Source organism: Mastigoproctus giganteus, chromosome 12 (assembly GCF_048544385.1).
Source record: "Mastigoproctus giganteus isolate SK-2022 chromosome 12, ASM4854438v1, whole genome shotgun sequence".
Classification (NCBI taxonomy): domain Eukaryota; kingdom Metazoa; phylum Arthropoda; class Arachnida; order Uropygi; family Thelyphonidae; genus Mastigoproctus; species Mastigoproctus giganteus.
This window is the reverse complement of record NC_143586.1, coordinates 156565469-156579661: the sequence shown is the minus strand read 5'-3', so window position 1 is coordinate 156579661 and position 14193 is coordinate 156565469. Positions and strand designations below refer to the sequence as shown.

The window sequence follows — 14193 nt, the reverse complement described above, 5'->3', positions numbered from 1 at the left end:
GGCCAGTAAATCAGAGAGTCTTATAATGGGAGATTTTAATTTCCCAGATATTGACTGGAATTTGGGGCTGGTCACTCCCACACTAGCAGGGCTTTTGTGGATTTATTGGATGATTGTTTTCTACATCAGCATGTTCGGGAGGCAACTAGAGGGAGTAATACTCTTGATTTGATTATCAGCAGTGATTCTTCATGCATTAAGAATCTGCAGATAAATGAACCACTAGGTGGCAGTGATCACAGTGTGCTGAAGTGGGATTTACTCAAAGAGGTAACTACCATTAGCGGTAAAGGGAAGGGTTATTGCTTCCGTAAAGGCGACTACGATGGACTGAGACAGTATTTAAATTCTGTACAGTGGGACCAACAGCAAATTCAAAATGGGAAGCATTCAAAGAACTTATCTTGGAAGCTACTAGGCTTTACATACCAACTAAGAAATATTGTTCAAGGTTTAGGCCAAAATGATATCAGATGAACTAATGAGGCATATGGCAGAGAAGAAAAATGCATGGGATACTTACAAATTAACACATGACACAGAAGCCTATGATAGATACAAGTTGATATGCAACCAAGTTACAAAGGAGGTTAGGCAGGCGAAGGCAGATTACGAGAAAATACTTGGCAAGGGATGCAAAGAAAAACAGCAAAGAGTTCTTTACTTATGTAAACTCTAGAAGGAAGGGGATGAATCAGATTGGTCCACTTGATATTGATGGGTCAACTGTTGATGATCCTGCTCAGTTAGCTAACAAACAAAATGAATATTTTGCATCGACATTCACACATGAGGAGTTATTCAGCGAGGGGAATGCCAGAGGTGTATTCAACTCTAGCAGTAAGCTACAGAATCTTGAAATAACTGAGTAATGTGGAGGAGAAACTGTTGAAGATAAACACAAGAAAGGCACCTGGGGTGGATGGGATCTATCCAGTTATATTAAAGGAGGCAGCAAAGGAAGTAGCTAATCCTTAACCATAATTATGAGAGCTTCCTTGGACTCAAGGAGGTATCCATAGGCTGGAGATGTGCAAATGTGACCCCAATTCACAAAGGAGGATCAAAGGCTGACACAAGTAATTATAGACCTTTGAGCTTAACTTCTGTTCCAGGAAAATTAATGGAGGCACTGGTTAAAGAAGCACTGCAGGATCATTTAGACAAGACTTCAGTTACAGCTCGGACACAGCATTGCTTTGTTAAGGGGAAGTCTTGCCTGACCAATTTTATTGGATACTATGATGCAGTCACAAAAGAACTGGATGCAGGGAATAGCTTTGATATTATATACTTGGATCTTAGAAAGGCTTTTGATACTGTTGCACATGGAAGACTGCTACACAAATTGGAGCAGTGTGACATTGGAGGCAAATTGCTGCTATGGATAAAGGGGTGGTTGAGGGGGAGAAGACAGAGTGGTAATCAATGGACACTGCTCATCGTGGACTAATGTTATTAGTGGAGTCCCTCAGGGCTCAGTGTTGGGTCCATTATTGTTTTCTGTATTTATAAATGATATTGATGATGGTATATCAAGCTTAATGTCCAAGTTTGCAGACGATACAAAGGTTGGCAGGGTTGTCAAGGACACTACTGACACTATGCTGCTGCAACAGGATCTGGAAAGGTTGAGCAGATGGGCTGAGAGGTGGCAAATGAAGTTTAATATTGACAAATGTAAAGTACTACACATGGGAAACAGCAACCCCAGAGCAACGTATCAACTCTGTGGTACTACACTGACAGTGGTAGAGAATGAAAGGGACTTGGGGGTGGTTGTGCAGGCAGATATGAAGTTCTCTGAGCAGTGCAGACGGGCTGCAAGAGTAGCTCGTGGAGTATTGTCAATGATATACAGGAATTTTTCCAGCAGGGATAAGGAGGTAATTATTCCCTTGTATAAGGCAATGGTCAGGCCACACCTAGAGTACTGTATACAGGTCTGGAGGCCTCATTTCAAGAAGGATGTAGAGTTGCTGGAACGAGTACAGAGAAGGGCAACAAGATTAGTGAATGGAACAAAGGGGTGCTCTTACGAAGAAAGGCTTAAGTTTTGCAAATTACAGTGTCTGGAGACTAGGCACCAGCGAGGTGATCTGATAGAGGTGTATAAAGCCTTGAATGGTTTGAGCATGCTCAATGCTGATGGGATTCTTCCTCTAGCTCAGAATAATCACCTGAGAGGGCATAAATTCAAATTGAGGAAAGACAGATGTAGGATAGACGTGCGGAAATTTGCCTTTGGCCAGCGGGTGGTTGGTTGGTGGATCAGACTTCCATCCCTTGTAGTGGAGGTTGATAGCCTAAATAAGTTTAAGGGTCAGCTGGACAGGTATTTTGAACGAACAGAGGGGTGAAGTGGGTTTTTTTTTTTTTTTGGCTGATGCTGCATAAGCTTGCTTTCTTGCATCAAATGCCTCTACTAATGAATCAGATTCGTATGTAGCCTGAGGAAATCAACAAACTGCACCAGTCGAGAACTGGGAATTTCTCAGACGACTGTTTGGCGTGTTTTGAGACGACGCCTGATTATGAAGTCATACAGGTTGCATCTGTTGCAGGCTCTAAGACCAGGGGACAAGTTAAGCCGACTGAACTTATGCAATCTCATGCATGAGGCTATGGAGGATGACGATTTTGCTCCCTGCTTGGTGTTCAGTGATGAAGCAATTTTTCATTTAAGTGGTAAGGTGAACCTGTCACAACCTTCACATATGGGGAATGGAAAACCCACATTCAACAATCAAGCACGAGTGCGACTCACCTAAGGTTAATGTCTTCTGTGCCATTTCCTGGGCGAAGGTTTATGGCCCTTTCTTTTTCATGGAGAACACAGTGAGTGGTCACTCCTATCTGGATATGTTGCAATCTGGCTATTTCTCCCACTTGAACGAAGATTCCGGCAACTACATTTTCCAGCAAGATGGGGTGCAGCTTCATTAGCATTTGGATGTTCACCATTTTCTCAACGAAGTGCTCCCTCTCTGTTGGATTGGTTGCAGTGGGCCCCATGACTTGGTGCTCTACAGCTGGTCCCCTAGGTCACCAGATCTTATGCCATGCGACTTTTTCTCTATAAAGAAGTTTGTTAAACAGAGGTCCGACTTGTATATGCCAATTTTTTTTGGTGCCTTCCTGAACTGCCGCCCGCTGCCCATAAGCAACACTTACCTCGCCTACCCACTTTGTGGTGGCCCTGTCTGAAGTTCATACTGTTAATAAGACTGTACTTAGAAATCATTAAGCATCTGAGAGATGTGATCAGAGGGAATTAAAATGATCTACAGGCAATAAATTCAAAATTATTTTATGATAGCACTTCTGCTCATCAAGCAACAATTTCTGAATGCCATAAACTGTTGTACAGCGTTCTCCTTATTCACCCAACCTTGCACCATATAGATTTTATTTTATTTTTTATTTTCCTAAACTAAAGGATTTGTTAAAGGGAAGACTATAAGAACTATGACAAATGCAATCAAAAGCAATTTGAAAAAATAACTTTGAAGAAACTTTTTTATTTTTAGATTATCTGTAAATACTTGAAATAATAATAAATTATTTCCTGTATTTGCTGTTATAGCCAAGGGAAAAAGGTATTTACAAAATCATTAACTTTTTATTGCAGTTAATATACTAACACAGTAGTTCAATGCACAACAGCAATGATCAGCACATTTTTGTGGTATCATATTTGTGGTATCTTGTCTCAGTGAGAACAATGAATGCACAAGTGTATGTATATTAACATATCCCAGTAACACAGCCAGCTGTTAAGGTAATTAAAATATGAAAAGGCTTTATCTTATACAGGGCGTCTCAAAAATATTCGTACAAACGTTTAGGGGAGGTAGGTAACATCTAAAGGAATGTGAATCGCATAGGAACCCATAACCGGAAACGTCACCGTAAGTCGGTACACAGTACTGTTCATCAGTTTGCGAGAGGCAAAATTTCTGGTTTACTCATTCAAGCAGTAGTCGCCATACAAAGAGCATGCATCGATATACGAACTGTGAGCTGGCAGACATGCACCTAGTGTATGGATTAGCAGAGGGCCCACACGGTGTGCGCTCCCCATGCGGCACAACATCGCTTCACAATAAATGTGTGGGCAGGTATGGTTGGTGACTGCTTAGTCAGACCATACCTGTTACCATCCCGCATGAACTCCGCTAAATATCGGATTTTTCTTGAAAAAGTCTAGGGTTACTTGACAATGTTCCAGCAATTGTGAGACAACATTTGGTTTCAACATGACAGGGCGCCTGACCATTATGGAAGGTATGTTCATGACCATTTGAACCAGGTGTCGATGGATTGGCTGTGGTGGACCCATTGCCTGGCCCCACGCTCACCTGATTTATCGAACCTTGATTTCTTTCTGTGGGGGGGCCCTCAAATCTATAGTGTATGAATCGCCTGTGGAGACGGAAATGGATCTCGTGGCAAGACTCGTCTGCACTACTGCTACTTTCAAAGAAACTCCAGGTGTGTTCAACCGTGTCTGCCAATCCATGCTGCGTCAGTGTGACGCATGCATTGCGTCTCATGGTGGAATCTTCGAGCATCTGTTGTAAAATCATGAAATGCATCCATCTTGTACTCCATTGTTAATATTATGTCAAATAAATGTTTGCCACTAATTACTGTCTTGTGTCATTTCTGCTTCTTGTGCCTCTGCTACTACTTTCCCGTGACGTTTCCGGTTATGGGTTCCTGTGCGATTCACATTTCTTTAGATGTTACCTACCTCCCCTAAACGTTTTTACCAATATTTTGAGACACCGTGTGTGTGTGTGTGTCTTTTCCCTCATTTGAAATTTGAGTGCTTTGAAAATGTTTTCAGTACTGGAATTATGTAGTTTGTTTCCCTCCCATTCTGTATTTAGGTGTCCAAATTCCTATTACGGTCGCAAGTGTGAATATGAATTCAAAACTAACCCAGGAATTACGTTTGATCGCAGTTGGATTTTAGGGGCAATTCCAGGTGTAATTGTAATAACTGCAGTTTTTATCTTAATTATTTGGAGGCGACAAAGGTTAGTATTTCAGAACTTTGTACTTACTAAATATTTTTTTTTGTGTTATCTAAAATGTAGAGCATATTATAAATTAAATAAGTCCATTTCATATTTATTTATTACATAATCTGAAAGTATAGAAATCACCATAGAATTCAATTTAAAAAAAAAGTTGCTAGTTACAAGTTATTGGGCACTGTCTTGAAGTTCAGACTGGTTGAAGATGTTATGGTAGCTTATATACACAAATAGTAAACTGTATTATTCGTGTATATAATAGTAAACTGTATTTAGTTAATACATAAGAAATACCAATAGAAGAGGGAAAGATTAAAAATTGGTAAAATAAAATTAAGGCTTTCTCAGAGCGAATTGTAACAGGTTTAATAAATATACATAGAAACGTACAAAGCTTTTGGTTGGTTAGACAACCTTCTTCAGTTGAAACAAAACAAAATGACAGTTAGAATGGAGGCATGTACTGCCAATCTGGTACGTGAAGTGTGTGGCCAATTGTTTGAGGTTGAAGTCTGTGGCTGTGACGTATGTGGATGTGGCCAACGCTTGTCAATGGACAGGACTATTGCTTCGGTGATAGGGTGGACTTGACAACCACTGTTCCTGTTCATTGAGGTATTGGAGCATTTGATGTTTAACGATTCCAACAATATTAAAAATATTTAATGTTTAAAGGCACTGGCCTCCTGCTATTTATTTTATCAAAATTTAGTTTAAATGTATGACTGGATAGTTAGTATAGTATTTTCCTTCAGTAAAGAAACTAGATAGCCTGGAAAATAGAGAAGATACTTGTTGACATTTCACTTGAAATTTTGTAGATTGAAATGTTCAGGAAATACATAAGAAAAAAGTCTGTCCAAAGAACAGAACTAGAAAAGGAAAATTAAGTTAGTAAATTTGGAGGTGAATTATGAATGGATATTGAATGGCTGTGCAAGCTAGTAAACATACATTCAAATTGTGTTTTATTGGAAAAAAAAAGAAACTGAAAATCTGTGTGATTGAGAGTAAGAGCAAAATCGTTAACTAATCTGGCCATTCTCTTTAGGATACAGTTAAGGAGTTTAAGAGGGATTGAGAGACCAACATTCCACTGTAGGGCATATTTCTACTTGGTGTGATGTGTTTGATGAGAGGTACTTGGTACAACAAATGAAAATAACTATGGCAGTCTCAAACTAACAAACTCTTATGGCAGTCTCAAACTAACAAACTCTTATGGCTTAAACATAAGCCAAAATATGGCACTTGAATGTTCAAAAGAATCAACAGGAAGTTGTTCTTGCCAGAACACGAATTAGTCTACATTCTACTGTAGGCAGTCAGAGTAGATGCGTTTTTAGTAGCTCCAGCAAAGGGGATTAACATCAGATGTCTGACAGCCATAATGTTTGTTTAAATTTTATTTACCAGTAGATAAAGTTTTGGTGTACAATTTTATTTCTGTAATACTTTGTTAATTTAAATTCTGTAATATATTGTAAATTTAAAGTTTGTAATCATTAAATTCAAATATTATCTATATAATGGTTGTTACCAGATCCATTTACAGTATGAAGTCCAAGGACATTGTGACTAGGGTGGAAATGCCTCCGGTCATTTGTAGGAGTCATGAGTTTGTCAATTGTATAGCTATGACATGTACTCTAGGGTTGGTATAGTAGACAAACAAAGCTCAACTGACATTTCTTTTCTTTGCACCCAATGTAAGTAGTATACCGATATCAATTTAAAACTTGGTGCATTACAAGAAGAATTTGAGTCACTGAACCCCAGGGGCTCCCATCTTGTGAGTATGGGCTTGGCACACCTGGGGTCCTGAGCTGGATATTATCATTCTTCTTTTTCATGGTGATTCCCTTCTCTCTCTCTCTCTCTCTCTCTCTCTCTCTCAGGGTAACTTGGAATTTTTTTTTTTTTTGACTGGTGCAGCATAAGCCTCAGGCTTCCTTGCACCGTATGGCTAATAATAATAATACTAATAAGAAGAAATGGGTGTTTGCCTAGAGCCAAAGGTAACTGGGAGCTTGACAGAGACTCAAGTACAGTAAGTCATGAGTTTCCAAGTGATGGACCCCTGATTCGGGTCCAAGAAAAGAATAGTCAAGTGCATACTGCTCTGGTTAAAGGAGATTTAGTTTTATTGGAAGGTGTTATTGTCAGGAAAATAGGTAACATTTTTGTAATAAAGATAGGTGGACCAGGACCAGTATTTGCTGGAAGCAGCAATTGTTGATGTTACCAACAGATTTTCAGATTTTAAGGGGATGAAGAGAACATTATTATTCATGTGGGAACTAATGATATTAAACAAACATGACCTGAGCATTCGTTGGATAAATATAGACCCATGCTGAAAAAATTCCACAAGTTAGATCAGACTGTGTGTCTGCAATTCTGCCCAAACATGATAGGAGGGATTCTGTTTGAACGCCTTGTGAATTAACTCAAGACTTGAGGGAATCTGGGGAAGGGGGAAGAATTTGGATACCTTAAGGGTTAAGGGAAACTGCTAGTGGGGGAGTAATATAGATGATATGGGTCAAAGTAATGCTTGCATGCATCTCAAATTCTTGTTTGTTGCTCATTGCTACCCTCAGAATATCTTGCCAATTTTGGCAAGATATTCTGAGGGTAGCAATGTTTCAAATGAGTGGGAAGATAAAGCTAGGGAGCATGTGGACATAGTTAAGACTAAGTATTCTACAAAGAATACTTAGTCTTAACTATGTCTACAGTAACATGAGTAGTGTTGTCAATAAAATGGCTGAATTCGAACTCCTGGTTAGGACAACTAATTCTGAGATAATAGGGCTAACAAAAATCTGGTGCCACCCAGAAATTGGGGATGAGTTTTACATACCATGGTGGGGATGAGTTATATATACCAATAGTTAGGAAAGACAGAGAAGATGTGATGGGGTCATGCTTCTTACCAAAAGCAGCATGAACATGAAAAGAGATTTTGCTGAAATAGTCTGCTAGCATAAAATTTGTGTGGTGTGAGTTAGTTGAAAGCAAAAGTATAATGAGAGTGGTAGTAATCTACAAACCAGAAGAGTATGACAAGAGTCTCTACATGCAGGTGGAATGTTCAAGCAAGTGTGACTGTCTTATTATGGATGACTTCAATCTGCCTCCTAATTGATGGAATAAGTGGAAAGGGCAACTAACCATAGAGAACATTTGGGTGGTGATATCTGCCGAGAATAAGTAACATTAGTCTTTTCCACTGGTGAAGCAATACTTATTCAAAGCAACTCATTGGTTGTGTAGGTATTCACAATATGAGATATAATTAAATGATGCATGCATACTATCTGGGTAGTAGAAATGATGGAAGTGCATTACTCATGCATAAAGAACTTAATAAAATGAATTAAACTCGAATAACACAACACAAGAAAACTTGCTGATTTAATCTTCATAGAAGAGGGGCACTAGTCTCCCAGAAGGTAATGACATCACACCATCCAGTGCCATAAAGTTTTTCCATTCCTACTGCTGAGGAGGTGGACCTCTACTACCAGCTAGTGCACTTCTCAGTTTGAACACTTTCAGTAAGTTTACAGTTTTTATGAAATTGCTGAGAACAGGAGAGCAAAGTCGGATTTATACAAGATGGTAATCTCTCTCTCTCTCTCTCTCTCTCTCTCTTCCCCCCCACCCCAAATCTGTGCCCTTAGATCCACATAATGAATGCACTGATGTGTAACATGGAGGCTAGTCCCAAGCTATCTGCAGGAACAGAGTCCAGAGTTGCTCAGTCCCAGCTGGCTCAACCTGAGCCTAAAGGCATTTCCCACCAAGATGAAGCAGGCCTCCAAACTGCAACCATGGTTTTCTGCCATAATCCAATAGTTACATCAAGAAGAAAGGTGAATGTTTCCCTTCCATTCTCAGAGTTACTCCATCTAGTTTGCCAGATGGAAGTCAACTCATCACTGAAGGGATTCCTTTCAGATCTTACTGGTCCAACCAGTAAGATCTGAAACCTGCCCCTCAACTAGGTATGACTAGAGATCCCTTATTTCTATACTCTTCTGGTTTGTAGATTACTACCACTGTCATTGTTACTTACACCATATTCTAAGCCATAACAGACTACTAATAAATATCAGCTTACCTGATCTTACATGAAATTCCCCCATAGAGACAGTAGGCAGGCCTTGTTATATGCAGAAGAGTGAACCTTGGAGCAGATAGTACATGTTTGCTGACTAATGAATTTGTTATGCTTTGATACTAAAATCCCAAAGCATTGGTCATAATGGGCACAAACAAGCATTTGTACAACATAGTCAAGCTTCAGCCTTTAATGCCCTGTTAAACTCTGACTCTCTGCAGCTTGGCAAACAAGATTTATACTTTATTCTTTACAAACATTCCAAGATATTGCACCGTCTTGATACCCCTTAGAGCTGGGGTGCCCAAATCAGAAACTTAAGCAGTTGCCACGAGAGACCTTTTGTCTTAATAAAGAGTGACCAGTAGCCCGCAGGTGCCATATTGAGCACTCGTGCCTTAGAGAAAGATTTCCAGGTTTGACTAAAAGTGCACAAGTTAGATAGAGCCTTCCTTTAAGTAACACAGTTACACTCTTAGATCCAGATCCTTAACTTATGCAAATTCAATCCATAAAAATGGATTGGATTTGGACAGAATATGGAACATTCCAGATTCTGCCTAACATTAGACACAACTCTGTAATACTCTGTAGAAAAGGCCAGTTGTGTGAATTTGTAGTGATTTTTCTGGCCACTTTTGCTACCAAGAAGCAGCAATCACCGGGAGAACTGCTTCCCAGTACCTGTCCCTTCCAGCGAGAAGGCACACCTCTACTGTACATGATGGTCATAAAATAGTGACATCCTGCATCCGCTGGAGGTAATGCTTAACTGTTGGGTGCTATCAAATTCTGTGCCCTTGGTGGCCCAACTAAGGGTTTGGCCACCAAGACCATAGGATTTTAGTTTGTGTATATATTCAGAAAGTTTTTCCAAAATTGCATGCTGGTATTTAAATAGTTTGCACTATAGCCATATAAGGTTTTGTGGGGTGTTGATGTTGACCTTGGTGCACATGCATGCCAAGTGGAAACTGGCTTGACCACCTCACCTGTGGTCACAGCTGAATGATTGCAGAATGCTGCAATTTGAACAACATGCTAACAAAGTTCTTTAAACTTGGGAAAACTGCTACAGAGACAGTGCAAGCATTACAGAAAGTTTGTGGAGATGATGCTTTGAAGAAAACAGCAATCTTCTGCAAACTTTCTTTAATGCTTTGGAGTGGTTTAATAAATTTAAAAACAGACAGAAAACACTGGGAGACGAACCTCACAGTAAATGCAGACAAACCTCGCAGTAGATGTCACGAAAGTTAAGGAACTCATGTGAATTGTTTGTTGTTATTTGGTTTTTAGGAGCATTAGCAACTAAGGCCATATTGCTCCGGGATATGCGGTGGTCATTCCTTGACCTTTCCGCATACTCCGTATTTGGTGGTGACGGGCTCGAACCCCGGTCTAATCAAGAAGCATGTGCTACGCACTGCTGCTCCTTCCCACCTGGCTACGGAGGCGCCCACTCATGTGAAATGATAGTCAAATGACTGAGGTTGTTCATGATGTTTGACTGTCTTTAGACTAAGTATACATTGTATGTGTGTGTGTAAAGCTTGTTCCATGCTTGCTGTCAGATGAGCAAATGGACTGTAGAAAAGCCACCCTAAGTCATTTGTTTGAAAAATCTATTCAGGATCTGAGCTTCCTAAGGAAAAGTGGCCACTGTGTGGGGGGGGGGGAGGATATGAGAGTTGGGTGTTCACCTACAATCCTGAGACCAAAGTGGAATCATCTGAATGACACACACAAAATATTCCCATGGCCCAAGACGTCTAATGCAACAAGATTCAACTACAAAGTAATGCCGATCATTTATTTTTTTTATTTTTTTTTTTTACGATGAGGGCATAGTGCAACACAAATTTGTGACTGGGGAGAAGCATTACTGCTTATTATGTTGAGGTTTTGACATGTTTGTATAAGAATATGAAGCAAAGACTATCTCAGAAATGAAAGGATGGCTGGATCCTGCACCATGACATGCGTCCATAGCAGTAGCAGTCCGGCATTTCTTGGCTGCAAAAAAAAATAAATCGTGCAGTAGCTTCCCTTGCACCATCTAACTTCTGGCTGTTTCCTAAACTGAAAATGGGGCTCCAGGGTTATTGTTTTGCTACAGTGGATTATATTAAAAAAACAGTGTTTTAAATCTTGGGAAGACCAATAGAGAAAGAATGTTTATGTGCACGTGCAGAAGGAAGGAACTTTGAAGGTGATTATGGTAGTAAGCCCAACTGTTCACTCAAACGTTTAGAGTAATTCCAGAAACTTTTTGAATGTGCCACACTAAAACTATAAGTCTTTCATCTAGACAAAATAAAATAGTCTGAATATAGCATTGCAATCTGATCATACAATGCAGTCAAAAGTTCATCAGTTCAAAGTCCAGTAAGGAAAGGTATATGTTAATAATACATTCAACATCAGATATCATAAAGTTCAATATTTGCTCAGATCCATGAATTTAAAACTTCAAAGATTAAGCTTTGTCCATATATTAATAGCCATATAGGTCCTTATAGTAATGCCAACATAAGTGAGAAAAGTATACAGTTCATATGGCACTGTACTCTACAAATAATTACTAATTGTTGAGTTAACAAAATTATATTCAAGTCTTTATGATTTTAAAATACTATTACAAAATAATTTATATTAGTAGAAGCACTATGTAGTGGTTGAAGCTAAACTAGGTGCATTAAGAGTTTTCTTCTTTCAAAGATTGATTTGGAGAATCTTGTACAGCCTAAAAATTGGTTTTAGAGTCCAACAATTTGTAAACCTGACCAGCAGCAATGGAACCAATAATAGAAAAAAGTTTGGTTCTGAAATCATTGTAATTAGGACAGTATGAAAGCAGAACATGAGACCACTCTTCACAAAAACCACATAAATATGAAACAGTATTTTAAATATGCTAATTTAGCATTTAAACTACCATTACCTGTCAAAATGAAGTTGATAAATAAACTTGACAAAAATCATTTTAACTCTGGGTATGCATAATTTGCAGACATCTAGATTTTTCTTCCTTGGGTATAGCAGATACATTAATGAAAAACCTTCAAATTCAGTAGGTGTACGGATTAATTATCCTTATGGAATAGCACAGACCATGGTAGATCAAAAATAAATCAAGAGAAATACATCCAGTTAAAATTTATAACACAGTAACAGACACTGCAACATGCACAAGAGAGTAAAAGCAGAAAAGAACATAGTAAAAAAAGTAATTTTTTCTGGACCATAAGGAGACTGGCCTTATGATACCAGGCACCATCCCTATAAATTACAATTGTTAAGCTTTGTATAAAATTCTAAGGCCAACCTTGTACTTAAAGCTCCACTCTTGCCTAGTGATACAAAGAATCACTGAAGTAAACATACAAATTTCCTGAAATACAAGTTAAATGCAGATGAAATATTCTACAACTATCAATCATTAGCCTAAGAAATCTAGTGACAAAGGTGGAAGTCAAGAAGAAGAAAAAGCACAGAAAAATAATATGAATTCATCTGCATATGACAAGGAATAATAATTGTTAAATTTTCTGATAAGCCACTGATTAACAAGGTTCCACAACAGAGGACTACCAGTACAGTTCTGCCACGTTGCAGAACAGTACTGGCAGCAAGAGAAAGGCACACCCACTATCAGGTATATGGTCATAATGGTTAGGTACTGGAGAGTGTATACACCAGTGGTTCCCAGCCAGTGTACCGTGGCATATTGGTGTGCCGCAACCCTTTTCAAATATGCTGCCACATTAGAAGAAATTCCATTGAGTTCAATGGGCAATAACTATTTCAGTGTGGCATTAATATTCGCCTTTTTAACTTAGTGTGACTTAAGTGACAAAATATTGACCACTGGAATACAAAGTAGGATTCCTATCCAAAATAACAGGGACTGGGGGTATTACAGATAGTCAGGTAATTTTAAATGCACTCTTTCTACAGTATAAAAGTGAATCTGGAAACAGTTACTGAGAAAAAATTACAGTAATTTGCATTTACGAGTTACAGTACTGTACATGTTTATACAGATTTAAATAAATGTCAGTGTTCTGCTACATGGAAGACTACCCTTTTTTTTTTTTTTTCTGCTGCAAGATTCTGTATTTTCTTCAAACACATCAATTCGTTCATTTCAATTCTTGTGATTTGCCTGTCTAACAGCACCTTAAGGGCATTAAATGCTTCACTGACTGTTGATTTTTGCATTGTATACTTGTCATAATGTCTCCTTTTTGTTTTCAGTTAGTCTGGTTCATTAGGAAAATATGAAATTAATGGCAGAATTTTCTTCATCTGTCAAAAAAAAAATGATAACCTAGATTTCTATAAAAATAACCTCCAACTAATATGCAATTCACACAGGGCTCTGTAATTTTGTGAATTGCTAAAATGTCCAAATAATTCATTTCAGGTTTAAATGAAACCCTGGTTTATAGAAAGTTAAATCAAAAGGCTGTGCAAAATTGTGGTTTCAGAGTATGCAAACTCAGTCTGGCCTGCTCAAAAGTAACTGACCCTTAATTCATACTTATGTTTGCAACTTGTAATTATAGCTTGTATTTATGATATCCCTCAGCAATGCAGTGACAAGGGAAGGAACGGAAGGAGGAAGGTCTACTTCATAGCAAATGCATGGTTATCAGCTTTTATTTAGGCAAGTAAGAATTCCATATTTGAACTAGATGATATAAAGTATGGATTAATAAGGATAACATGTCTTTAGCTTAAAGAAAGCTTCCCCTAAAAGCACACCCTTAATGAGGAGGAACTCATCCTGATTGTATTTTAAGATTTATATAGAATTTATGCAAATAAAGTTTATATACACATGTATATGGTTTATAGGGGTTTATCTAGTTTTACCTTAGCACAATAGTTTTTTTTCTAAAAGGTAGTCCACTTACGTGAATTCTCGCATACTTTGAGACCCTACTACATAAATTTAAAGAACATCAAAAAAACTAGGAAGTTTGATGTCTGTTAAAAAAAAAAAAAAAGAAA

The 14193-nt window shown here is 38.4% G+C and overlaps 1 protein-coding gene across 1 annotated transcript in view; it reads left to right on the top strand.

Annotated features, from left to right (window-relative positions):
• Positions 1 to 14193, top strand: part of LOC150077534 (low-density lipoprotein receptor-related protein 2-like) — a 496886-nt gene that overhangs the window by 460711 nt on the left and 21982 nt on the right. Inside the window, exon 33 of the mRNA XM_090385933.1 lies at positions 4896 to 5045. Within this exon, the coding sequence (XP_090242059.1) occupies positions 4896 to 5045 (150 nt within the window). The remainder of the gene's footprint in view (positions 1 to 4895; positions 5046 to 14193) is intronic.